At 48.6% G+C, this 25,074-nt stretch overlaps 1 protein-coding gene across 3 annotated transcripts; it reads right to left on the reverse strand.

Annotated features, from left to right (window-relative positions):
* Positions 1-881: 881 nt before the first annotated feature.
* CSNK1E (casein kinase 1 epsilon) lies at positions 882-24,271 on the reverse strand. Of its 3 annotated transcripts, none has more exons than XM_063154535.1 (11): positions 24,132-24,271; positions 19,987-20,074; positions 13,576-13,686; positions 13,263-13,411; positions 12,344-12,572; positions 5,933-6,103; positions 4,329-4,477; positions 3,637-3,829; positions 3,394-3,533; positions 2,948-3,013; positions 882-2,279 (listed from the first exon to the last, which is right to left on the reverse strand). In XM_063154535.1, the coding sequence occupies exons 2-10, from the start codon at positions 20,060-20,062 to the stop codon at positions 2,981-2,983; spliced, it is 1,251 nt and encodes a 416-aa protein (XP_063010605.1). In that variant the 5' UTR covers positions 20,063-20,074; positions 24,132-24,271; the 3' UTR covers positions 882-2,279; positions 2,948-2,980. The 3 variants fall into 3 exon arrangements, with proteins under 3 accessions (XP_063010605.1, XP_063010603.1, XP_063010602.1); XM_063154533.1 differs by having other exon boundaries at positions 882-2,302; XM_063154532.1 differs by having other exon boundaries at positions 882-2,409.
* Between the last annotated feature and the right edge of the window lie 803 nt (positions 24,272-25,074).

Consider the following 25,074-nt stretch of genomic DNA (forward strand, 5'->3'; position numbering starts at 1 on the left):
CAAATGCAGGATAGAGGTAACAGCAGAAAACCCCATACCCCTGGAACTACTTTCCTCTTCCCATCCCCCCTACCCTCATCCCTGGAGCTGGAAGACCCATGCAGCAGGGAAACAAAGGAATAGCTCTTCCTGGCCAGCTGGCAAAGAACAGGCTTGGAAAGAATTTGCAAAGTCACCAAGATCCATCATTTATTCCCAGCAGGTGTTTCTGAAAAAAAGTTTCAAGGGTTTGACAGAGCCTGGAAGAAACAGGCCTCTCATCAGGATAATGCAGGGATGTGTAACTACAGGAGCAGCAATTTAGAAATAAATCAGTATTAAAATTTAGTATTTTACTGCCAGACTGGTCAGACAAGGAAAAGAGGAGAAACCCAAACAAACCACACCAGCACAGACACCAAAGCAGCAGGTGCCACTCCAGAGAGCTCAGTCTGTTTGCATCAGGCACTGTGCTGCTGTCAAGTGCTCCACGCCCCTCTCCTTCAGGACTTCAGTTTGAAGAAAGCAAAAACAACAAAATCCAGGGTCCACCTCCATGGAAGCCAGCGCACACCCAGAGCCCACAGCGTGGAAAGGCCCATCCCTTTCTCCTCCTCAAGGCCAGACACATGGGATGCCAGAGGCTCATATCCAGGAACCAAGAGATCCTGAATCAGATTTCACATAACTCTCGCCTGTTCCAAGGCTGCAACTGCAGAGATCAGTTCAGGTTTATTTTTAGATGCTCCAGTCCTGTGCCTTTTTTTTCCAGTAATTCTGATCAAACTTGTTCCTGGAATTCAGAAACAGGTTCAGCTGCAAGACCATGACTCCTGTGTGTAAGATGCGACTCCCAGCAAAGATGCCAGGGCCATTAAAGGAAGAAATGACAGATGCTGGCATCACTTTATCATTTTCTACTTTATTACTTCAAATTAACAACCACGATAAAGCTCAAAAAAGTCCAATATTTACACAGGAAAAAAGTACAAAATCCCCCCCAAAGTTCTTCAGGTTTTTTTTTGTTTTTTTAAATTACAAAGTAATAAAAAGTTTTGCTCTTTAATTAAAAAAAAGAGAGAGACAGTAAGAGGGGTAAATAAATTAGGAAAAAAACAGGGAGGAAAAATAAAGTGTTAAATAGAAAGGGTAAAAACAAACAAAACAGAGACTAACCCCACCCTCCCCGCCCTGCCAACAACCCATCGGCTCCACACTACAGTGACAGTGTGTCTGCTACAGGCCATAGGTCGCAGTGGTGATCATTGTGTTTCAAAGCCCCAAGTGCCACAAAGCAGCTTGAGTATTCCTAAATTATATTAAAAAACAACTAAAGTGGGGGGGGAAAGGGGGGGGGAGACGGGTGGGAGAGGGCAGGAGGGGATTGTGCATGTATTGGTGGATCTTACTTGGGGTTGCATGAGGAGAGAGCAAGAACCATCGCTCTGAAAAACTCCAAACTCCAGTTTCTGTGCGCCCCTCTCTTCTCCTCAAGTCCCACACTCTCTCCGCAGGAATTAAAACAAGTTTTAATTAAAAAATAAAAATAGAAAAACACGCACAGCCAGACGAAAAAAAAAAAAAAGACCCCACTGCAGGGATGAGAAGTATATTTCTCCCTGTATGTCAGCTCCAACAATCCCATCCTCTGTGGGACCAGGTGCCTCTCCAAAGAGATCCCTTGGTGTGTGAGGACCACTTGGATCAGGGAAGGCTGGCACTTCTCCCAACAGCCAAAAAGGAAACCGCAGAGAAGCCACCCAAGGAAAGGAAGCCCGAGTCAATGATTAGGCTGTTGCCACAATTCCCCCTCATAGCTTAAAATGTGTTTAATGCTTGAGAAAATAAATTCTGTTATAACAATAAAAATCAGACTTCTACCATCAATTGTGGCTGGAATCTGATTCCCTCCTGGCACACAAGGCTCCTGAAAAGAACAAAACAAAAAAGACCCAAAAAAATACCTCACCCACCCACCACCAACCCCTGCCCTCAGAAAAAAAGGAGAGCAAAGTTTAAATTTATACGGCTAAAAACCATATGATTTGAAAACAATATTAAAAAGAAAAATTAAAGCAGGAGAGGATAGCCAAGAAGAAGGAAAAAAAAAAAGAGAGAGAACTCAAAACCAGGAGCAGAGAGTCAGGAGAGGGAACTGAGGGCAGCCAGTGGGGGCAGCGGGATGGGCTGGGAGCAGCACAGGTGCTCCCACGTCGTCGCAGCTCCTCGGAGGCGCTCGCGCCAGGGACAGGCGGCCCTCTGCAAACGGCTCACACCAGCGCGGGGGCACAGCTCCACTCCTCATCGTTGGCAAAAAGAAATTCTGTTGGGTTTTTTTGTTTGGTTTTTTTTTTGTCTTTTTTTTTTTTTTAAGGTTTTTGTTTGTTTTTTGGGTTTTTTGTTTTTTAAAAGAAAAATACAGTGAAGACACTAAAAAGAGAATTCAAAAGAGAGAAAAAGGCAAGAGACGTTAGGAGTAAAAGCTCTTCCCAGCACTTCCATTGCCAGCTGGAGTGTAACAAATCAAATCAGCCCTTTCTTCTACACTCCTGCCTCCCCTCAGAGTTACCTTACCCATCTACTGTCATTTCCCCTACAAGAGGCACTCAGTTGCTGTACAAAGTCTTGCACACTTGATTACCTGCTCAGCACCCTCCACCCCAACACTGTCACACTGCCAGAAAAGCATTCATGAGGAAGTAACGAAATGGCTCCCCAGCCCAGCACCTTCTCCACCCTTCCTATCCTTGTGGAGAACTGGATGCTACCTTTACACCTAAGACAATCTGTTCCCTCAAAGTTTTGGCAGCCAACCTTATTCTTCCCTCTGAAGCCAAAAGACATCTCAAAGTAAGGTGAAAGGAAAGGAAATATACCAATCCCCCATAAGAACATAAAGTCTTAACTTAATGCTTTTTTTTCCCAGCAATTCCCTCTCAGGGTTTCCCAAGCATGAGTACAGGCTCACCTAAGCAAACACTGGTCCAGTGGCAATTGCTCCTCACTTCCCAAGGTGATCAAATGGCACACTTGTCTACAAAAGAAAAGGAAGAGTTGCTAAGGGCTGGAGAGGAAAAATAAAGCAAAAAAGGCACCAAAACAGAGAGGCTGCTTGTTTCTCTCAGAACACCCTCCCTCTCAAGAGTTTACTGCTTTGCTTCTCCAAACCACTGTGGTCTAGAAGACAGCAAGATGAAGGCTTACTCCAAGCAAAGCAGAGAGCTAAAATGGCAGTACTCAGCATGGCCTCCAGAAAATAACAGAAGAGCAAGGGTGTAACTTGGTACCACTCCCTTCACCACATCAGAAGCTTCCAGCTCATGTCAGCTCCAGCAAATCAGGCAAGAACTGCTCTGGGGCCTGTAGACCTGGGACATCCAGGCCAAGGCCAGGAACACTGCAGCAGGAACTCACCTGTGATGCTGAAATCCGTGACACTTCTTGCCGCCCTGTGAGGTCAGATGAGGAGACGTTGGCAGGAGCTCCTCGGTGTAACCTCATGCTGACCTTCCGCTCCCTGTCCACTCTTGAGATTGCTCTGGGGGACGTGTTGCCTGTTGGGGCAGAGAAATGTCGAGACAAGAATATCAGTCAATAGCTTTGGTTTCCAGCCAACAACAGGGGTGGCGCCCTCCCCCAGCTCTCCCACCCCCTCACCGGACTGCTGGATTCGGGATGTGGGGGTGGAGGCCATGGGCTCGGTGACATTGCGGAGACGGTTGGCAGTGGCTCCGGCAGGTGGGCCAGGGGGCAGTGCTCGTGTGGCTGACCCTCGGAGCTGCCCCATCCTCTCCTCCCGCTCGTGCTCTCGCCGCTCCCGATCCATATCCTCAGGGTTCCGGGCTGCTCCCTGAGTAGAGAAACCCCCACACCACACATGGCTGTCAGGCAGGAGAAACAGCAGCAAACACATATTGCTCCATCATGCCGAGGAAGTGGAGCTCCACCCCCAAAACTCCCCCTACCACCTTCCATTGCACCAAGAAAGGACCTCATTGTATTCCAAAAGAAACCAGATAAGAAAGCATATTAACTACAGCTGTGATTACAATCCACATCTGTGTCCCAGCTACAAATATAGCTCTCTGCTGAAAAATTATCTCTACCTACCTCTAGCTATAGATTTACCGACACAAGTGCTCCATCAGACACACTCACTAATACCACAGTAACTATGCCCCCAGTTAGTTATACACCAAACAACTCTGCCTCTTTTTCATTCTGCCTGGTCCCTTTGCTCAGGCTGCTCACCAGGGCTAAGCACAGACAGCAGGCATTTTCCGACCTTCCTCCCCCATCTCCACGATACAAATTAACCCTGGTCCAGCCCTTTTGCCAAACACACTCACAAATTTAAGCATGTTCCAGTCAAAGACGTAGTCATAGGAGAAGCCTTGGCGGTGGAAGAGGTTGCGGAAGAGCTGCCGCAGGTACGAGTAGTCAGGTTTATCATCAAACCTCAGCGAACGGCAGAAGTTGAGGTATGTCGAGAACTCAGCTGGAGAGAGCAGAGAACAGCTGCTGATGGCTGGGGTTTGCCATCCAACCTCCCTGCTCCCACCATGGAGCTGCTGCAGCACAAACACAGAGCTGTGTAACACAGACTGAGCCTGCTGCTGGCACTGCTTTGGCCACCAAAAGGACTCCATCTCTCTTTTTACCAGAGAAAATGTTATGCATCTCTGTCTGTCGGCTTCTCCAAGCAAGACCTAGCAAGTCACAGTGCCTGCTGAAGGAAGGCAGGCCTAAAGAAGAGCTGGAGATGAGTCTTGGGAAGTTCAACTCTGAACAGAAGTCCTCCTAGCTCAGTAGCCTGCTGTAAACAGTGGTCAGAGGTAGATGAGAGGAGAAAGATTAGGGCAGACACATCTGACACTTCTACTGACATTAGCCCATCACCTACTTTCAGCTCCAGGAACCTCCTGATCTGTATGTAGTTCCTAACTCTTTAGTAATCCTCACACAATTTCTCTTCCACATACTTGTCCTGTCTCTCCTCCAACTCCTGCAAGATTTAAGTATCCACAACATCTTCTGGGAAGGAGTTCCACAGGACTCCACACTGGCTGTCTGAAGAACCACATGCTTTTGTTTTAAAGTGGGCAGAAACCAGCATTGTTTCTCTTCCAATACAAAAACTGGGGCTACCAAATAATCAGCTCCCATCCAAACTTCTGTAGGCATAGCCAGAGAGTAGACTTCTATCATCTCTCTATCCACCTCTTTTTCCAGCAGACTCATTACTTGGACAGAAATCAACTCACCTCTGGTCATGCTTTTGGCCCTTTCCTCAGTTACACCATATTCTTTGTGAAACAGTGGGATGGACCAGACCTATACAGTGCATGCAAGGAGCAAGTGGGCCATGGGTTTATGCACACTGTTTGGGATCCTTGCCTAGTAATTCCTAATGCTCCCTTTCCTCAGCAGCCACGGAGCACAAAGCTGATGTTTTCACAGAACAGCTCATTGGTGAGTGGCACTGGTCAGCCAGAGCCTACTATTGTGCATGTGACCTGAGGACCAAGACTTCTCTCTGTTCTCACATACATTACTCCATGTTTACTTACAAAGAACTGCATTTGCCACCTTATGGCCTGGTTATTCCTGGGACTCCCCATCAAACAGTAAAAATTCATCATCAGCAGCATATGTTCTCAGCTCAATGCCTACCCTCCTCCTTTAAAATGCTCACCAGGTCCTGAAGATCCCCCCTCTCAGCACTCCCACGCCCTTACTAGTGTAAGGTTTGACTGTCCACAAAAACACACTTCCCACTTCTGAACCTGAACTGTACCACAACCACTCCGTTATCCTTCTCATCACCCACGTCAGCAGCACATCCTGCTCTGGCGTATTGGCACAGCTCTTTAGGATTCAGGATTCCAGGGGGTTTCAGCAGGTGAACAAGCCAAGCAGCAGACAAGACAGCCATCAAGATGAGAGCACTTACAAGGGTACCCTTTGCAGAGCACCTCGATGGGCGTTGACATCTTTTTCTCGCTGATCCTCTCGTACTTTTGGCGCTTGGTGGCAGCCTTGAGGCCCTGCCAGGGCAGCGAGCCCAGGTTGAAATACATGAGCACATACCCCAGGCTCTCCAGGTCATCACGGCGACTTTGTTCTGTGAGAAGTTACAAAGGGGCAAGGAGTGAGCAGCAAACAAAACTGCTTTGGCAATCACATAGCTCTGGAGGTGAACACTGAACGGAACAACCAACCCTCTCACTTTTCTAGTAGATTTCTATAGATAGACAAACTTGTAGAAGACATTCCATAGCAAATTCCTGTGATGATGGTCATACTACAAGAGTTAAGGTGTTCCTCTCCCCATAAAGCCCAACCCACTTCATAACTAATGACTCTGACTACCTCCTCACTTGGACAAGCCCTAATTGACACAAGAATTTCACATCTCAAGAACTGCTGCAACAACCCTGCCTACTTTGCTCTTCCCAGTCCCAGAGGAAGGGCACCTACACTTCCCCACCCAGAATGATTCTTCAGTCCAGGGATTAGTCATGACAGAGGTAGTCACAGATAGACAAAGCTAACAGAGCTAAGTCCAACACAGCCCTTTCAAACACATCTTCTAATTAAACTGCTGACAGTGTTTAAGCAGGGCAGAAACAAGGAACTAGGGACCCCTTCTTGTAGTAAACAACTTTGTTGATAGTAGAAGCCTAACATGTAATGTGCAAAGATGTCTTTCCAGATTGGTGACATTTTTCAAGCTGTGGAGGAAAGGGGCACACTTTGAAGAAAAAATTCCCCTCCAAATGAGGAATGACTGTGTAACTGGCATCACTACCAACTCTACTTAGACCAAGGGTTGATCATAAGATGCCATTGGAAGGACCTATATTTAGATGCTTACTTATAAAACAAAAGAAACTGGCTCACAAAAAAAAACCCCCAAGATTTCACATTGACCTTGTTCTCTGGAATAGCCAAGCCATTTTAAAGTTTAAAGCTAGCTCAAGAAGGATTTGATGCAGAATCTCAACACCTGCAAATATTGCCTGGTTAACTCCTCCCAACTCCTCCAACATTGCTTGCAAATTCATCTATAAATCTTGTCAAGATTGTCTTGTTCTTGTTTCCCTCCCAAATAAAATAAACACTTTGGAGAAAGTACTTTACATCTCCAGAAGAACAACTGACACAGATAACAAGCAGGCAAAATATGGCTTAAGGGAGAGCACAGGGATAGAGGAAAGACTAAAGAGCTCCATCTATTAGGTTCATTTACTACAGCACATTTTGCTGGATTCAGTGCTACATCCTGGAAGATGCTGCAGATTATATACCAGTCTGTGAGCTGTCAGTATCAGATACGTGCTACCACCTGCCCCATTCAAAGGCCAGTAGGTCACTACAGCTATCCCTTTTTTCTGTTAGCTGAGCTGAATCATGACAAAAGAGTAGCTGTAGCAGATCACAGATACGCATATCCTCATGTAACAACACAAGCTGTGGGTCACAAGGCTCCTTCTTCCTTGTGAATCTCTCTCACAACCTCCTAGTTGTTTTGAGAACTCAGGGCTGGGCAAGTTAAAACTGTTGAGGGGGAAAAAAGTACTGTGGTTGCAGAAGGACAGGAGGGTCTCATCACTCCATAACTGACAGGAGAGATCATTTGGGTCAAAGCACATGAAACACCACAAAAATGCTACATTCCCAGACAGGAGAGGAGAAAGCAGCCCTGCAGATTCCCAAAGTGTCGTACTTTGAGCATGCAGAAATTACAGCATTTTTTGACCTCACTAACTTACTGTCTCAAGTTGCCCACTTTAAAGGGGCTAATACTTCCTAATCTTATCAGGCTACTGCCAAAGATAATTACATGACTGTCTGGGAGATACTTAGATGCTATGACAGGAACAGAGAAAAGAAACCCAGTTTTGCATTTAGCCTAAGGTTGGGATACGTGTACTCTCAGAGGGCTGCGATTACTCACCATGCATATCAAATAAACAAAACTAAACAATATTGGCTAATGACCTACATCCTTAGACAGGAGGCATGTGGAAATGGAGTCAGAACACACACCCAGGGCTTGAAAGCACAGGAGACAAGGATAACCTCAGTCCTGCAGTCTTGCCAGCCCTTGACTTATCCATGCTGTAGTTTTATCACTTCTAGCTGTGGCCTCTTGACTAGAGCGTGGTGGTTCCCCTCAGAGGAGTAGGGAAAGGCAGGGCAGGAACCAGAGAAACCTACTGAACAAGCAAATCAGCCTTTCAGGAATAAATCAGCCTCCAAAATCCTGCTTGAACTCCAAACTGCTTAGGGCAGGCTGAATAACACACCTCCACTTGTGTGAAGCACAGCACTTTTGAGCACAGCCACCAATGCCATCCAGAATAGGCTACATTCTGCAAACAGATGTCTGGTCACAGTCCTAGCACTTTAGGGAAGGCCAGAATTAGAGACTTGAGATTAGGGAGCCTGAAGTCAGTGCAGGATGCTATGAGCCCTCACTGAAGGCAATGAGAGGGGTTAAAAACCAAATTGGGAAGCTAACTAGTATCCATTAGGCGCATGCAAACACACCTTAGCTGTGTCTTAACACAGCAATATGATCAAGGAAAAACAACTGCAAGCACAACACCTAATTAGTAAAATGCTGAACGATAAGTGTTTGACTGCCCTGCACTCCTGATGTTTAGCACCTCACGTACGTGTGGTCACTGCAGCCCACTCACACCTGTGATGAACCTCAACTACCAAGAGGAGGGGTCACAGTTGGGCAGTTACCTCAAAACATTGTAGCAGTCTATTTCCTGTAACCCTATGCACCAGATGCTGAATTAAACCTTGAGGAGGGTAAAGGACAACAGTTCCTGCTTCCCGTTTCTTTGTTTCATCTTCAGTTACTATTACACACCTCCCAAAATTTAATTACTTTTGCAGGGTGAGGATACTAGATAACATTAAACAGCAAAGAGCAAGAAATAAAACTTTACCTCTACACGCCAATGAAACATTATTTAGTGTTACTACTTTACTACTTTCCACTTTTAGAAACCTGACAGCGACTAACTCTCACAGCGTCTCTGGGCAGCAGGAAAAAAGTAAGATCTCACCTTTGAGTTTGAAAAGAGAAAGAAAAATACAAGTGACGTGAATGCATCCGCTGAGCAAGTCAGTCCAGAAGCAGGATTATAGTCACAGCCTGTGATACCACACTATACTTCCTCTCTCAGTTTTATCTCAGCTCTCCTACAATGGGGTTTTTTTTTGAAAACCAGTTTTATGAAAAATGTATTTTCCTTAAGACATTCATCCTCCTTCCCAAAAGCCCTTCCAATAGAAAACACAAGGTCGCCTTCCCACACAACCCAGCATGACCTCCCAAACCCAACCCACAGTTTCCTCCCACCCCCAGCGAGGCTCCCAGCCAGCCCACACCTTCACTCCCTTCCCAAAGCAGGGTCCTCAGAAGCCAAGTCAGGGGTGAGTGGCAGGACAGGACAAGACATGCTTGGGCAAAGACTGAAGACTGAGGACTGGTTGCCTTGGACACAAAGCTCATGACAAAACGTGTTTCTCTGCAGCCTAAACTGTCTCCTGGTCCCCCTGTCCAAAGAGTGTTTTCCTCCATTCTGATCCTACCGAAGTGATGCTGCTCCCATGCAGAACTCCCTAGAAATCAGCTGTCTTCCCTGGAGCCAGCCCAGATGCAGGCAGGCTTAACCAAGCAATGTTTTCCTGATTACATACTCAGCTCTGATCTTGCACATGCTGGACTAGAGTTCCCCTTTCTCTCCCCACTGCATGGCAACAGCCTTTAAAAACATGCAAGAGTCTGGAATGGGTGACAGAGGGCAGGATGAGCAGGAGGCCTTATGATCTGCACAGCCTACACCAATACCATCTAGGACATTCATCTGGGAAGGCACTGACCCCCCCACCCCTCAGTCACCCAGACAGAGACCATCAGACTTCTCCCAGGACTGTCTCATGGGCACCCCGGGCATCTATTTCAGACATTACAGGCTACACTGGGTGCAAGGGACTCTCATCCCTCGAGCATGTGAAAATTGACTGGAATGCGTGAACTGAAGCCTGCGCAGTCCAATGACTCCCCCAACGGCAAGCCTCCAGCTGTGGAACCCTCCCCAGTTTTGCCTCCTACTTTTTTCCCCAGTCACTCCAGGAAAAGAATGTGTTTCCTCCAGACATCGGAATGCCCAACCCTTAGCTTGCAAATTCAAATAAAGGCATTTATTCATTTGCTATTCCTGTCACACCAATACCTCGGCACCTGGTTCCTTCTCTCTCCCTAGACCACATGAACGTTAACATTAAGACAGAGAATTTACTCTCTGAAAAGTCAAAAAATTCCGAGTGACGGTTCCCATGGCAATGCTGCTAACTCATAAATATCTCTGTCATATACCCTGTGGCAAGGTCTTGAGAAACAGGAACTCCAGCTGAAACCCAAACACCCCTACCCCCTTTCCTCCAGGCAAGTCATGTAACCTTTATGCCGTTCAGGGCAACTATCGGCAACGTGGAGATAATACACCCGAGACCTGTTGCACAGAGCAACTCACACCCAGACTCTCCCCAATCAAAGAGCACAGAGAGAGCTGTGGCTGCACTCAGACCCGTGGCATATGCAATTTGCCCTTGGATTACTGTTTAGACATTGTTTGCTCATCCTGACACACAAGCCAAGCAGCAGTAGTAAAGGGCTAAGTTGGGGTGGAATGAATAATGAAGTCGTTCAAAAGCCACAAGCAGACATTTAGCCTCTCGTGATCAGTTCAAGGCAGAGCAGGCACACACAAAAGAATCGACAGACATAGTAGTGAGAATTATTTTGTGCATGTCTCCTTGTGGCAGTTACCATGGCTGTGGAAATCTTGACTGAGAATTCAATGGAGAGTCAGTTATATATATGCAGGTCAAGCCAAAATACAGAAGGCCAACTCAGAAAGCTCTACAAGAACTATTTTTATAACATGGAAGAGGTCAGGAGATTACAGCCCACTCTCAACACACAACACTCCCCATTTTGATTTAAATAAAGCATTCTCCATCTAAAGTTATATAGTATTAAGCAAGGAAGACTGTGGGAAAAACTGCTTTATTTTCTGCAGGCCAAGTATTGACTTCAGATATCTGAGAAATATCTGCAAGAGGGGAGAATGCAGGAAGAATGAGGACATGAAATCCTGTGAAAGCTGTTAGTTTAAAAGGTTTGAGTGCCTTGCTCTGATTTTCAAATTCCCAGGTTAGGTTATACACTTGAGAAGAAGGGCCTCCCAGAGATATAAACAATCTGCAAGCACAGCAGATACTTCCTGGGTCCAACAGGCAAGACAACTTCTGTGTTTCTGTTCCTTAAGAGTTGCCAGTCAATAGCAGAACCAAGTCAGCCTGTTCCAAATGGACCCTACAGTAACTAAGGAAGCCTCACACTGTGAACAAAGTTTAGCTTAAATTTAGCAGAGAAAGGAGGTCAAGTGCTGGAAAGAAGTTTTTGGGCAGAGAATAGAAGAGAAAACTGCAAGAGGTTTTCAAATAAGGTCCTCAGAGCCACCAGGGGCTGACTCCCAGGATAAGAGATTGGGTGACTTCAGGAGGTTTAAGTGTGGTGGGTGCTAACCTGCACAAGGCCTTTATAAAACCTGGGATGATGGTCATCACCAGTGTAAGACCTGGCTGAACACTCAGCACTCTTTTCCAGTCCAGTTTCATCCCTTCTGTACTAACCATATGCATTAAGGGGAGAACCCTACTTCCCTGAAGTTGCCTCACTGCAGTTCACAGACATGTGTATAATCCGAAGGCCTGTGACAGCCAAGCCTCAATCACAGAACAGAGGTGCTCAGGCAGCTGGAAGCTGCCCCTCATTTCAGCTTCCTGTATATTTCCAGCACATCCCCATCCTCAGTGGTGGGTAACACCATATTGCAGTGGGCCTCTATCTTCCAGCTCTGACAGCTACAGAACAATCACTAATGAAGGCACTCATGAGTCAAAATACAGGTTTCAACTGCACATATTTCTAAAGGCTCAGTGCTTGTGAATGTCTCCTTTACACATCTAATCAGCCTGCAAAAATTGTGCAAAGGCAGATTTAGTAGGAGCAGAGTCAGGGAGGTCACAGCCTTGATGCTCAACAGGGTCCCCTGCACTGAGCAGTGCACAAACACAGACAATTTCTGTCTTCAGGAACTCAGAGTGCCACCACGGCAGCAGAAATAAAACAAATGTAGCATTTAAGTTATTTGCCCACCTTCTCAAGGCAGGTCAGCAGCAGGGTCAGGCAAAGAACCCAACCCCCTCCTTCTGGGGACATACCACCTCCCCTGGAAAGCCCCAGAGAGGCAGCAGCAAGCAGGCTCACCAATTCCCAGGTGGGTGTTGATAGAGGCATAGCGGGCTGTGCCAGTCAGGTTCTTGTTTTCCCGATAAGGGATGTGCTGGTGGGTCCGGGCATCCCGGTACTTCTTGGCCAAACCAAAATCAATGATGTATACTAGGTTGCCCTTTTTGCCAAGGCCCATAAGGAAGTTGTCTGGCTTCACATCCCGATGGATGAAGTTCTTGGAATGAATGTACTCAATACGGCTGATCTGGAGGAGGGATAGAGAAATAAATAAACAGTGAGACAAGCAAGAAAGAAACTTATTTTAACTGCATCTGTTAAAAACAGTAGCCTGTCCAAGACACTGGCCCATCAGAGCAAGAAAAGGACATTTTGCATAGAGTATCAGTGATGACAGCCAAGGAAATGGCACCCTCTGGACACTGCAGGATCTGGAGATGGAATTTAACTCTGCACACTAGCCCAGTCCTCACTCTGGGAAGGTCACCATGAACATCACAAGGAAAGACGGAAAGCAAGTCTACAGGGACTAAAATTTTGAGCTTCAGCCTAGACAGCTCTAATTTTTGAACTCAGCTGGTCCAGGAACAGAATGGGTCTGTCCAGAAGAATTAAGGGTCTTGAACCCAGGGCATGAGCAGTGGAATTAATGTAGGTGCCAATAATTCATCAGGCAGGCAAAGGTATCTGTGTGTGCAACACTAACACGTGGCGAGCAGCAGGCAAAGGAAGGAGGGATGGAGCTAAGGAAATGCCACCAGTGCCTAGGTTCCAGGCCCCCAACTTCTTCGAGAAATAGAAAGCTGGCAGCCACTTGTGCTAAATGAAGAAAGCCTCAGATACAGCAGTTCTCAAGCAGAGGGGATGGGAAGGGAGTGTGTGGGGGGAAAAGGCATGGAAAAGGAGAGTAGGCACAAATGCTTCAGAGGAAACTTACCATCTGGTCTGCCAGCAGCAGAACTGTCTTGAGACTAAATTTGCGGGAACAGAAGTTGAAGAGATCTTCCAGGCTGGGCCCCAAGAGTTCCATCACCATCACATTGTAGTCCCCCTCTGCTCCACACCACTTAATGGAGGGGATACCCACTGGGGAAAGAAAAAGATTTAGCCCAGGGAACAGAGAGAATAAATGTTGAATCCCCTGCTAAGAAGCTCACGTGTAACACCAAATCATTTCTTTTCTAAAGCCCTCCAGAATAATTTCCTTCTCCAACCACTCCCCCGGCCCCATCCTTTCCTTCCCATCTCACCTCCTCCCTGCATCATCTTGTAGAACTTGCTTTCAATGTGGAGCTGGGGATGCTTGGTTTTGACACATTCCAGTTTGATGGCCACCTCTTCACCAGTCGCAATATTGGCTCCTGCATAGGAATGAGAGTGAAATGAAGATTGCACAAGCGTCTACTGAAGTTAAACACTTTTAACAAGGCCTGTAAAGATGCCAAGACCTTAAGATTTGCCCTGAAATTTATTCTCTATTACAGAAATGAGATTCAGCCACTTTAACTTCATATGGTTTCCAGCACTGCCATTTGTAAATGCAGGCCCAGAGAGAAGCACATGAACAGGAAACCTGGTCTGATCCTGAAGTCAGTTTAGAACAACAATCCTACAAGTGAACTGCCTTGTTATCTCAAAAAGTGACTGACTTTGGAAGGTCAATCTGCACATATCAACAGTACCTAAGCTGAGTGGAAGTTGTAGCTCCCTCTGATCATAAACCTAGCCCCTGAACCCAAGCAGCCCTCAGGCAGGGACACAGAGTATCTCTTCCCCAGAAAAATTACTGGTTACCTCAGTTACATCATTTCAACACAACCAATTAGTTCAGGAGGAGACATTACTAACATGCCAGCTCTCTCTGTTTTCTCCACAGCACTGACCTGCTCAATACAGACAATTTCTAAATCCCCAGCTTCTCCCTCTCCTGAGGGTTTTAATAATACCTTTATCTTTTGCCAACACAGAAGCATTTGCTATATCACAAATTAGAAGCATGAAAAAATAAGCAAATCCAGTCCTGAACTAAGCTGCCTGGACACCTTTGTTGAAGGTATTGCTAGATACTTTGCAATGACACTAAAGCACCACCCCACACGCTTCTCTCAGAAAACAACTGAGCTGCCAGCTGCAAAAGCCAGCACTGTGGTCCCAAAGTGTACTGTTAAAAAGGAACAGGCTGCTCCTTTTCTTGTACCAGCTGAAAGGATTCCAGATGTTTCACATCATCCTAAAATGGAAAGAGGGAATATCTGTACACGGGTCACGGGAATGACACTCAAGACTTGCTTTTCTCCTCCCCCGCCATGCCTGCTTCACACACTCTGACAAGCCCTTCCTCATATCTGAACTATCAGAAATTGCACTTAAACACAAATCAGAGAGCAGCCCTGATCACAAGCAGCTTATGAACACTGTCATAAAATAAACTGCTCCAGAACACGTGTGCCAAACATGAGCTGGAATCAAAGGTGAGGTTTTGCAGATATCCCATAGCTAGTTTTGGTAGGTCTGGCTAATTTGTGCCTCCTGAACTCTGTGATAAGACTTTGAGAGTCCACAAGGACAAGCTGCAGATAAATCTCTTCATTTATCCTCTTTCACACGCCGCCTACACAGCCAGGGACCAAAGAAAAGAAGGAAATGTTCACACAACTGGATTGCTTCTCCCCATGGATCCAAAAGAGATCCATCTCTAGCTGAAGAGTTCTGGCTTGTACACAAAGTTAGCCAAGAGCTGCCTGCTAGCAAAAACACATGAGCTAGATGCTGCAGTGCTGGCTTGAGACAGACAAGCTGCTAGGAATTTGCAAGAGAGCAACAAAAATGATCGGGGCCTAGAGGGATTGATTTACTAAGGAAGATTAAAAGAGCTAAATATGTAACATAGACAAGAGATACAACTAAGAAGGGTGGGGAGGAAGAATGGGACATGACAACAGTCTACAAATATTTGAAGGCTGTAAACACTAAGGAGGGAGAGGAATTATTTAGGGTGCTCTGAGGGAGGGGAAGGAGGAGCAATGGGATTAATTTAATACAGATTTTAAAGCAGGATCCAGGAGAAGGGAAAGGGGAAAAGCCATCCTGAGAGGTAGAAACATTTGTCCAATGCTTACTTTTGAAAAGATGCTGGCATTTTCCACTTAAAAAATGGCGGCCAGAAAAACAAGTTGATACATTCCCTTCACTCCACCAGAGGACCCTTCTTAAAAGCACCAGGCAGGTGCAAGTAGGAAAAGAGTAAGAAAAGGGACTAGTATCCTTCCACTTTTTAAATTAGTGTTCAACCACCAGCCCTCATCCAGCATGGAAACACCCAGGACATCCAAAAAACATAAGAGCACTTCCTTGCCTCGTTTCTTTCCCCTGCCTTTGTGAAGACTTTCCTCCAAATCCTCTGAAGCAGCTCCCTTGTCTGCTCCCCAAGGAAAATTTTTCCCTCTCCCAAGACATTTTCTGACACACAGGCAATGATGAGTCTCTCTGGCTTTTTGCAGCATTAGCATTTTGAATGAACCAGATTCCCAGAACATGAACAATGGAAACATGAGTAAGTTTTCATCTCCACATTACCCTGGGTGTTGAGAAACATGGAGATGCATCCATGACTGGGCTGTCTGCAGGTAGGGAGGCATATAAAGCTGGAAAAGGGAAAGCAGGGGTAGGCATCAAGAAGACTCGGATTCCTCAAAATGTGAGGACGCAATTCAGATGCTCAGATGGCCTTCAGCCCCACTCTTCACAGCCCAAACACAGCTGTTACTTAGAGAGAGAAGAAACAACCCTGTGGCCTAGAAGAGCACAAGTAGAAGATGGTTTGGGTTGGAAGGGACCTTAAAGATCACATAGTTCCAACACCCCTGCCATGAGGGACACCTTTCACTAGACCAGATTTCTCAGAGCCCCATCCAGTCGGGCCTTGAACACTTCCAGGGATGGGGCATCCACAACTTCTGTGGGGAACCACACTGTTCCACTCTCTTGCCACCCTCATAGCAAAGAATTTCTTCTTAATATCTTATCTAAACCTTTTTCAGTTTAAATTCATTCCCCTTGTCCTATCACTAGGTGCCCTTGCAAAAAGTCTCTCCCAGTCTTTCTTGTAGGCTTCCTTCAGGGAGGGAAGGCTGGAATTAGGTCACCCCAAAGCCTTCTCTTCTCCAAGGCTGAACAATCTCAATTCTCTCAGACTTTCCTCACAATAGAGGTGCTTCATCCCGCCAATCATTATTGTGGTCCTTCTCTGGACCAATCTGACCTATTCTTTGCTCAGAGGATCACCGTCTGAACTCTTTAGGCTTGTTCCCTCTCCAAACCTCATCATACCTACAAGTTGCTCCCTGTACCATTTCTTGGCTAGAGATCCACTGAGACTGAGACCACCACTAGCAAGGAGGGAATTCAAGGGCAGGAGTCTTTCTGATCCTTTGTTCCGTGCTTCGACCACCATCTTTTTTAAAGCTACAAGTACAAAAGCAACAGTTCTGTGCTCTCTTTACAGGCTGGAAAGCACCGTGTTTCAGACAAATGCAGCAGAGTCTGCTAGCTTCAGCCACTCGAGAGACTGACTGTAGGATGGGGGATAATTCCTAACATCCTCCCCCAGTCTCGCTCCGCTGTGGGGGCTGCACAAATTCAACTCATTCATCACAAGCTCTTTGAAACGGGGCCCCGGGGACAGAGGATGTCACCGGCTGAACAGGATCTTTTCAGAGTGGAATCCTGACTGCATGTCTGATACAATAAACACCGCCCTCCCGGAGCATCGGGGGCAACAGGCAGAGGCCCCGCACTCCCCACCGCCTGTGCACCTCTCCACAGCCTGCCGAGGGAAGAATGGAGGGCTAGGAACAGATGGATGAAGGCAGATAGGGCGAGAGAGAGTTAACAAGCCAGGAAACAAAGGGAAGGCACTCCCCTCCCAGCAAGGGAGGAGCCTGCCACCAGGAACTGTCCCCAGCCAGCTCAGGTCCCAGCATGCTTTGTCTGCCCAGCTTCTCTCCAGCACCAGTGTGCATCCCGGCCAAACGATTCCTACATGTCCAGCAACCCTGCCCTGCCTCTTGGCCAGCACCTCTGACAAAGCACCTCCCCCCCTCCAGCAGCCCAAAGCTCTCGACAATTCCTCTGCAAACTGGGTTTTGCTCTTCTCAACGAGAATTTCTAGAGCTAAATGGGCTAGCCAAGGCCCATGGGCAGCCTGATCCCATTTTCCACTCTCTCAAACCAATGGGGGGAGAATATACCACCTAGCACACCTACCCCTCAAAGTAGAGCATGGAAGGAATGAGCTTCAAGACCCAGCTAAGGATTAACACAGTCCATCCTTTGTGTCTACCCATGTAAAAATCCAAGTTTCCTTCTGACAGACAAAAACCCTAAAACAAATGCCAAAGAGGACAGCACTCAGCACCCACTGGTTACAGAGCAGACGAAGGCAATAACACCCTGAAAGAGAGAAGCTGAGGATAAACCATACAGCCCCTGCTAATCCTCAGAGACAGACAAGCCCTGCTGTGCGTCCACACCATTATCAAAGGAGAGAGCTGTGAGGTGGGCCTGGTGCAGGAGAGAAGTCCTGGTGAATGAGTCCTCCCGTCTGCAGAGCAGGCTGTGAGAGCACAGCACAAGCCCCAGCGTCTGCACCACCACAGACTGCATGCCCAATCCCTCCAGGCTGGGGAGTCACCCAGGCTCCGCCAAGTCTCGCTATCACTGCTTCAAAACATGCTGGCTTGCACCTCAAGGAACATCACAAGGGCTTTGATACTGCATTCAAGTAACTTGGTTGAATCCTGCTGTGCTCACCACGCTGGGGCACTGGGCTTCCTGTGTTTGGTGACAGGCAAGGCAGGCACAACCCCCTCACCAGGGGCCATTTTCCATACCTGATTTGCACAGGTGGATGACCTGTTACATGGTACAGAGCAATACAGGATCAGGCCTTTCCATCCAGTACCTCCTTTCTCTCCCCACATGTACCCCAGATGTTCAGCAAAATCCTAACAATTTACCCCATCCTAGAGAGGGTCTGGAATGCTTCAAGCCCTAGCATAGGTGGAAAATGCTGTGTCTGAGCTATCATCCCTAAATCCTAGCACCTGGGAATTAAAAGCACTGTCACTCAAGACACTAACTGGTTGGAGGGACACAGAGGAGCTGCATACAGGAACAGGCTGCAGTAAAGGCAGCACACGGTGGAACTGGGATCCCAGATCCATTATTTATCATCTTTGTTCATGTTCTGGATAAAGGTGGCAACAAAGCCTGTTACTGATGATTCCCACAGGACACTTAATCAAGAGGGGCTGCCAACACCAATCAAGAGAGAATAATAAAGCAAGAGGGAACTGGAGATAAAAAAAACAGAGGTTGAAAATAGACTGTGATTTACAATCACAGGAAAACGTAATCTGAACTAGAGGTATTCAACAAAATGGATTTGGGGAGGGATGGGAAGATGTTGGAGATCCTAGAAGAGGTCTTCTACGATACAGCTGACAGTGCATTAAGGCCAATTCTGAAACCTGATACTGCTGGTGATGGGGAAAGCCAAGGAGACCCAAAGCAGCCAATGCAGAGGCATCACATTACAGATCACTCGAGGGTAGTCCTCCACTGCCAGGCACTGGAAATGCCACACCTCAAAAGCAGTGTTGGCTCCAAGCTGCCCAGCAGATGAAAAAACTAGGAAAAATTGAAGGACCAGCAAAAGTGAGCAGTGGTGGATGTACTGGGAAGCAAAATACAATCCAACTGAACAAATTAATAGCCAAGGAGCACCCAAAGGTGCCAAAGCACCCAAAGGTGCCAAAGACACCAAAGCAGAGGGCAGCCCTTCTGCTGGCCTGCAGGAGCACAGCACAACAGTAGTGGTGAGAACCAGAGACAGGTAACGCCAGCCCTCATGGAGGGACCGGGCAGGCCGCTGGGTAGTCTCGCCACCCTGGCCCCACACGGTTTGAGCCAATGAAAACATGAGCAGGCAAGCATCAGGGAATATATCTACACATCAGCACACTGGCTTGGGAGAACTTCTACCCAAGTGATCTGCTGTGGTAACAGGAAACCCAGCACCTCATGGGCTCTGTCCACTGAGCTTCCAGCTCAGGTCCTTCCAGACATTAATTCTAAATCCCATTACAGATCTAACAGATCTGAGCCTTGGGACTTCCAGGCTCTCTGATCTGTTTTACACGTCCTGTCTCAGACCTTTCTCTTACAGGTCCTGGACCACCTCTTCACTACCAGTCTTCCCAAAACTGTATTCCTTCTATCCTTGAAGGAATAGCTATGTCCTCCCTTTCCACCACACGCTCTGTGAACAGAGTTTAAACCCACACACACCCAAGCTCAAGAAAGGGAAGTGAGAATGCTGGAATAGGGTGTATGACAAATATGCCCCAAACAGTCCAAATCTAAAGCAGTCTGATCAACCACCACTGTGTCTTCAGTATGTGGTAAGGCAAAGCTGAGCTCACCCCCCTTTCTTTGCCATGAGAAGACCAGCAGCCACCTGCAGTATTCCATCAGTTTTTTCTCTTCTTCACCCCTTCCAACCTTACATGGTGCCCACAAATAGCAACAGGCAAGAAAAACAACCCCAAAACAATGATGCAATTGAGAAAACCAACCTTGAGACAGACTCTCACACTCACCTAGGTAAATGTCTCCAAACGAACCACTGCCAATCTTTCTGCCCAGCCGGTATTTGTTTCCCACTCGAAGCTCCATGGCTCAGTCGTGCTAAGAAAAGAGGCACAGAAAGACCAGTGTCAGAGCAGAAACAGGAAGTGAATCATGTAACACTGCAGAAGAGACCTCCCCACTTCACCCAGAGGCTGAGTAGTTTTAAATCTTTAAATACTTCACTTTTTACATGGCTTCTATCACATCTCCTCATCTCCTGAACTTCCAGGGACAACACGAGCAAGAAACACTGCAGGAACAAAACACCCTCAAGCATATTTTTCCCATGTTCCCACTATTAGAGTGAAGCATGATTGAACCTCTTCCCCACCTTTTTGCTCAGAGACTAGGAAGGGGTTCAGGAAAGCCCTTCTAAGAAGGTTTCACTGCATGATCACTCCACACTACTGCAAAGAGGTACTGCTTCTTGTACCTTACAGTACCTGGCACTGGGACACAAGTACCTTGTGAGACACAGAAGTGTCAGGCATAATAAACCCTGTGAGGAGTTTCCCTCTGACCCGGCCCTACTCCAACACCTCGGTGGTGGTGGTGGTGAAGCACAGGACCCGAGGGCTGTGAGAGACAGACAGACTGCCAGGAGAAAGCGACTCCATCTCTGCCAGGACAGGGGACAGGGAGGAGACGTCTTGCTGAACTGAACCCTGGCTAGGAACACCCCTTGCTCATCTCCATACACTTCTGCTGACGTGATCACCACCTCCTTTGGTCTACCTGAGCCTCTCCAACTCTCCTGCCTACCTTTTGCTTTGAGCAGTTCAGGCCTTTCCTCATCCCTTTACATGAGATGATTAGCTAACCCTTTGACCTGATATACCCCATCAACATGCCCAGGCTCAGCCTATTCACCTTCCAGAAAAAACCAACTAGGTGGAAGAACCACAGCCACAGTGTTTTGTTCTCTTTGCCAACCTCAACTTCTGCTGCAAAGACCTTGGCCAAACACAGCTCCAGCAGTTCCCATCTTAACAGCCCCCTTTCCCTTGCCTCTTCTATGGCCACCAACTTATTCTAGGAACCACATCTCTTCCTGAGACAGACAATGTGTCTCCTTTTAGAGGGATTTGCTACAGTCCTAATTTATGCAATGCCACATTATTAGCGTACAAAATGCAGACACAGAGCCTGTTGGGGACAGGAAAGGTGAGGAATGATTCATGTTTTCACAAGTGGGAGCGAGGAACTTTCCCTTGCTGGAGCTTGGTGGGAAGGAAGCATCACTGAAGGAAATAAAGGAGAAATGGCCTTGTGAGGCAGAAGTACAAAAAAATAATCCCAGGCACAGGATTCTGAGCATACTATAAACCCAGAGCTGCTTCTTCTGCCCCAGGAGATGGGATTACAGAAAGAAGAATGGACGGGCAGCGGAGATGTACAGGGAAATAATCCTATCAAGGCATTCAGGGGACATTGTGAACCCTGAAAGCAGAGCTCCAGTCACCAGAAACCACACACAAAACACTCAGAGGTGGAGTCCCCTCACCTAGCATTTGCTTATGCATGTGGGTTTCTGGGCATCTGAAGTCTACAAAACCCTGTGGCTATTTCTGACTTTCTTACTACCAGGAATGTAGGCAGAGCCTTGGGAACTGAACCAGGAGGCAGGCGTACCTGGGTGAGGGCTCAGCAAACAGACATGATTTTTATCCGCTGCCTGCTGCTCTGTATAACCACATTAACATACATCTGACTTGCTGACACTCCTACTCCAATAAACGATCAAAGGTCTGTGTCCCCGGGAACCCGTCACACCACTGTCAAGAAGACAGCTCTCCATCCTCCTTCCTTCATGGAGTGTTTACCCAGGCCTGGGAACCCCAAACACCTCCACTTGAGTCCAATTCCCAGCTGGGGTGAGCACAGCCGGGCAGAGACTGGGCAAGAGGTCCCGGGGGCTCTGTGCTGCACTGGGACGCAGCAGGTACTGCTCTGCAACACCACAGTCCCAAACCTAAATTCAGACCCACCCTTCTGGGACAGGCAGGAGCCAGGTTAAGAAGGGATTCTCACACAACGACGCAGTAGCCCTTGTAGCTGATTAAGCAACAGGCTCCAAAGGGGAATCTAAAAAATGCTCCGGGGCGCGGGGGTGGAAGCGGGAAGCAGGATAATGGAGTAAAAAAAAATCATGGTCTCGCACAGCTGTCATTTTGCCTTATCTCCCCCCCAACACACACACATACACAAGTGTGAGTAGAAAACCTGGGCTGAGGAAAGCCAGAGAGCAAGAGCCTGGATTCCTGGTAAGAGGGCAGGACACACACATCCCACCCCCTCAACAACTGGTCCAGGAGTTCAAACATTATCCCATTTGCTTCTATTTCACACATGTACCCCCACCACCATCTACAGCTTCCGCCCTTTATCTTCTCATCCTCAGGTCTACTGTTACAAGGAAAAAAATTGTACCCACAAAATATATATTCTTATACGTGAAATCTGTATCACCCCTCTATGTATTATTTATACATGTTATATTTAAAAAGCCATCCCTCCTTCCCACCCCCCCTCTCCAGCCTTAACCCCCCCCAGCCCTGCCACCTTTCCTGCACTCTACAGCCAAGGCAGCATTCCCAGGGGCTGCAGGGCAATCATTTAGTTAAACCATTTAGTTTTCCATAAGGGATTAACACACATACAACCTCAGAGCGAGAGTGTGCTCTGCATGAGCGTTTGCATACGTGAATATCCAATACTACACAGCCTCAAAAAAATAATAATACTATCCAGCCGCCAGCACTGCTTCCCCACACACACCATTTTGCACCAGCCCTTTTTATATAATATAAAATACCCACGTACAGGCACAAAGGCCATTATATAAACACACGATAAGAGTTGATATCACATTGCTGTGCCAGCAACGATGGCGACCAACGATGCAGGGACCATCGGGGGTGGGGGGGGGAACCATCAAGAGGGGCTGGGGGACAGGAGGGACACCTCTGTCCCACCCGAGGGGGTCGGGAATGAGAAGATGCCCTGTCTAGCAAAAGCCATACAAAACCAAACAACCAAACCCTCGGCTCCATAATGGAGGCTGCCGATCCCAGCACCGCTCCGGCTTTCAGTGGAAGTGTAGGGACTGGGGGCTGCTTTACCCATAGACCACATTAAGGCTTTACGCGGCTTTTTTTTTTTTTTTTTGGGGGGGGGTGTTGTTTGAAGGGGAAAAAGGATAGGCTGGGAAAACAGTAATTTGAACTGGCTTTAAAATGTGAAGGAAAAACGAGAAAAAAAATACATTTTGATTGAAATGCAAAACACCAATCCCCTCCAGACCCTTAGACACTTACAGAAAGGAGACGAGCATGTAAGATGGGGGGAGAAAAGAAACCCCAAGCACAGAGCATTTGAACTACATTTGAGGAAGAAATAGCCACAACAGGAAAACAGGAAAGGGGGGACACACACCATAAAATATAATAATAAATGTGTCCCTTACACCCCCACCCCCTACAGGCAAACACTACGCGAAGACAGCCGTACCCGAGCTGTTATTTTTCCGGGTAGGTAACAAAAAGCTGCCACCCCCGGGAACGGCGCTGAACTTCTCCTCGTCCCCCCACTCGCACCCGGCCTCGGCCATTGACCCCCGCCCCTACCGCCCCCCACAAGAGGAAACATCGACCCCACAGTCCCCCCAAACGCAGACACCGCTTCTCCCCCGAAAGAGGCGGTGATGGGGGCCGGGGAGGGAGGCCAGGAGCATCAGCGAACGGAAGGAGTGGGGGGCTCGATCCCCCGGGGGGGCGGCCCCCCACCGGAGCCCCGCAGACCCCCGCCAAGAGCACACGGCACCCCCTTCCCCGCCTGGCCCCGCCAGCGGCCAAGCAGGGCCCCGGCAGGCAGAGAAAGGGGAGAAAGGGGAACCCCCCCCCAAAAAATCTGCCGGTGGCGGAGGGGGCGACCCCCTCGCCGCGCCCCCACAAAGGGGCTTTTGTCCCCCGCGCCCCCCCGGCCCGGCGCATCGCGCCCTGCCCTCCCCTCCCCCGCCCCCTCCCCCTCCCTCCGCGCACACAAAGAGCCGGAGGGGCCGCCTTTCCCCCGGGGTTTGCGCCCCAAGATGCGGGCGGGCGCCCCCCATACCCACCCTGACGGGAAGGGGGCCGTGTGGGGATGCTGCTCCGCCGGCTGTCAGGGGGCCAGGCGGCCGCGGCGGGGAGGATGACGGAGGATTGGGGAGGGCTGGTGGCGGCCGTGCCCGGCGCGTCCCTCCTTCGCTCGGCTCGGCGCGGCGCGGCGCTGCCTGCCGCCTCCCGCCCGCTCGCCGTCCCCTCCAGCCGGCGTGTGCTCGGCACAGCCCGGCGCTCACCCAGTTTCCATTGAGCCCCGGAGCCAAACCCACTGATGTCACCCAGCGCAGCCCCGGCCCTCCTCCTCCTCCGCCTCCTCCTCCGCCCGCCGTTAAAGGCGCAACCGCCGCCGCTCCCGACGCCTTCCCCGCCGCCGTCCCTCAGCTCTGGCGAGCGGGGCAGGCGCACACGGGCTCGGCTTTGGGGGCCGCGACCCCCCTAAAGGTTTCTGCTCAGAATGGAGCACAGCCCACCCATGGCAGCCCCCCGCAGCAGGGTGGCCCCGCATGGGGACGATCACACTAGGGTGCTGGGCCCCATCGCGCCGGCAGCGGATGCCGAGCGGGGGTTCGTCGGGAAGGCCCCACACTGTTCAGGGCTCCTCAGCCCCACGCCCCTCAGGAGTGGGGATGCCCTTTGGGTGAAGCACCTCCAAATCCGCACAAATAACGAAGCACGCACATAAACCCTAATGTGGACGCACAGAGGTCCACAGCGCACCCACCAACAGATGGGTGCAAAGGTGGGATTATCCCCAGACTCTGGGCTGTTTGCGGGCCAGGTGGGCACAGCAAGTCCCAGAGCACCTCCAAAAGCCAGCTGAGTCAGCGGGAGCAGCCTATATGGGGCTACAGGAGCAGAGTCTGGGGTGGAGAACTATGTGGGGGCTTCTGGGAGATGGGGGCTGGATGTGCAAAGGAGCCAGTGGAGGTGCTGTGGAGAGCTCTGGGAGCAGGACTG

The sequence above is a fragment of the Melospiza melodia genome, chromosome 4, assembly GCF_035770615.1.
Source record: "Melospiza melodia melodia isolate bMelMel2 chromosome 4, bMelMel2.pri, whole genome shotgun sequence".
NCBI classification, from domain to species: Eukaryota; Metazoa; Chordata; class Aves; order Passeriformes; family Passerellidae; genus Melospiza; species Melospiza melodia.

What these genes read in the sequence shown, in the direction of transcription:
- CSNK1E (XM_063154535.1), bottom strand. Translation starts at nt 20,062, where the DNA reads ATGGAGCTTCGAGTGGGAAACAAATACCGGCTGGGCAGAAAGATTGGC. An exon ending in TGCTGCTGGCAGACCAGATG is followed by an intron (nt 12,573 to 13,262) that starts GTAAGTTTCCTC and finishes TCCCTCCTCCAG; the next exon opens with ATCAGCCGTATTGAGTACAT. An exon ending in GCTCTGCAAAGGGTACCCTT is followed by an intron (nt 4,478 to 5,932) that starts GTAAGTGCTCTC and finishes TGCTCTCTCCAG; the next exon opens with CTGAGTTCTCGACATACCTC.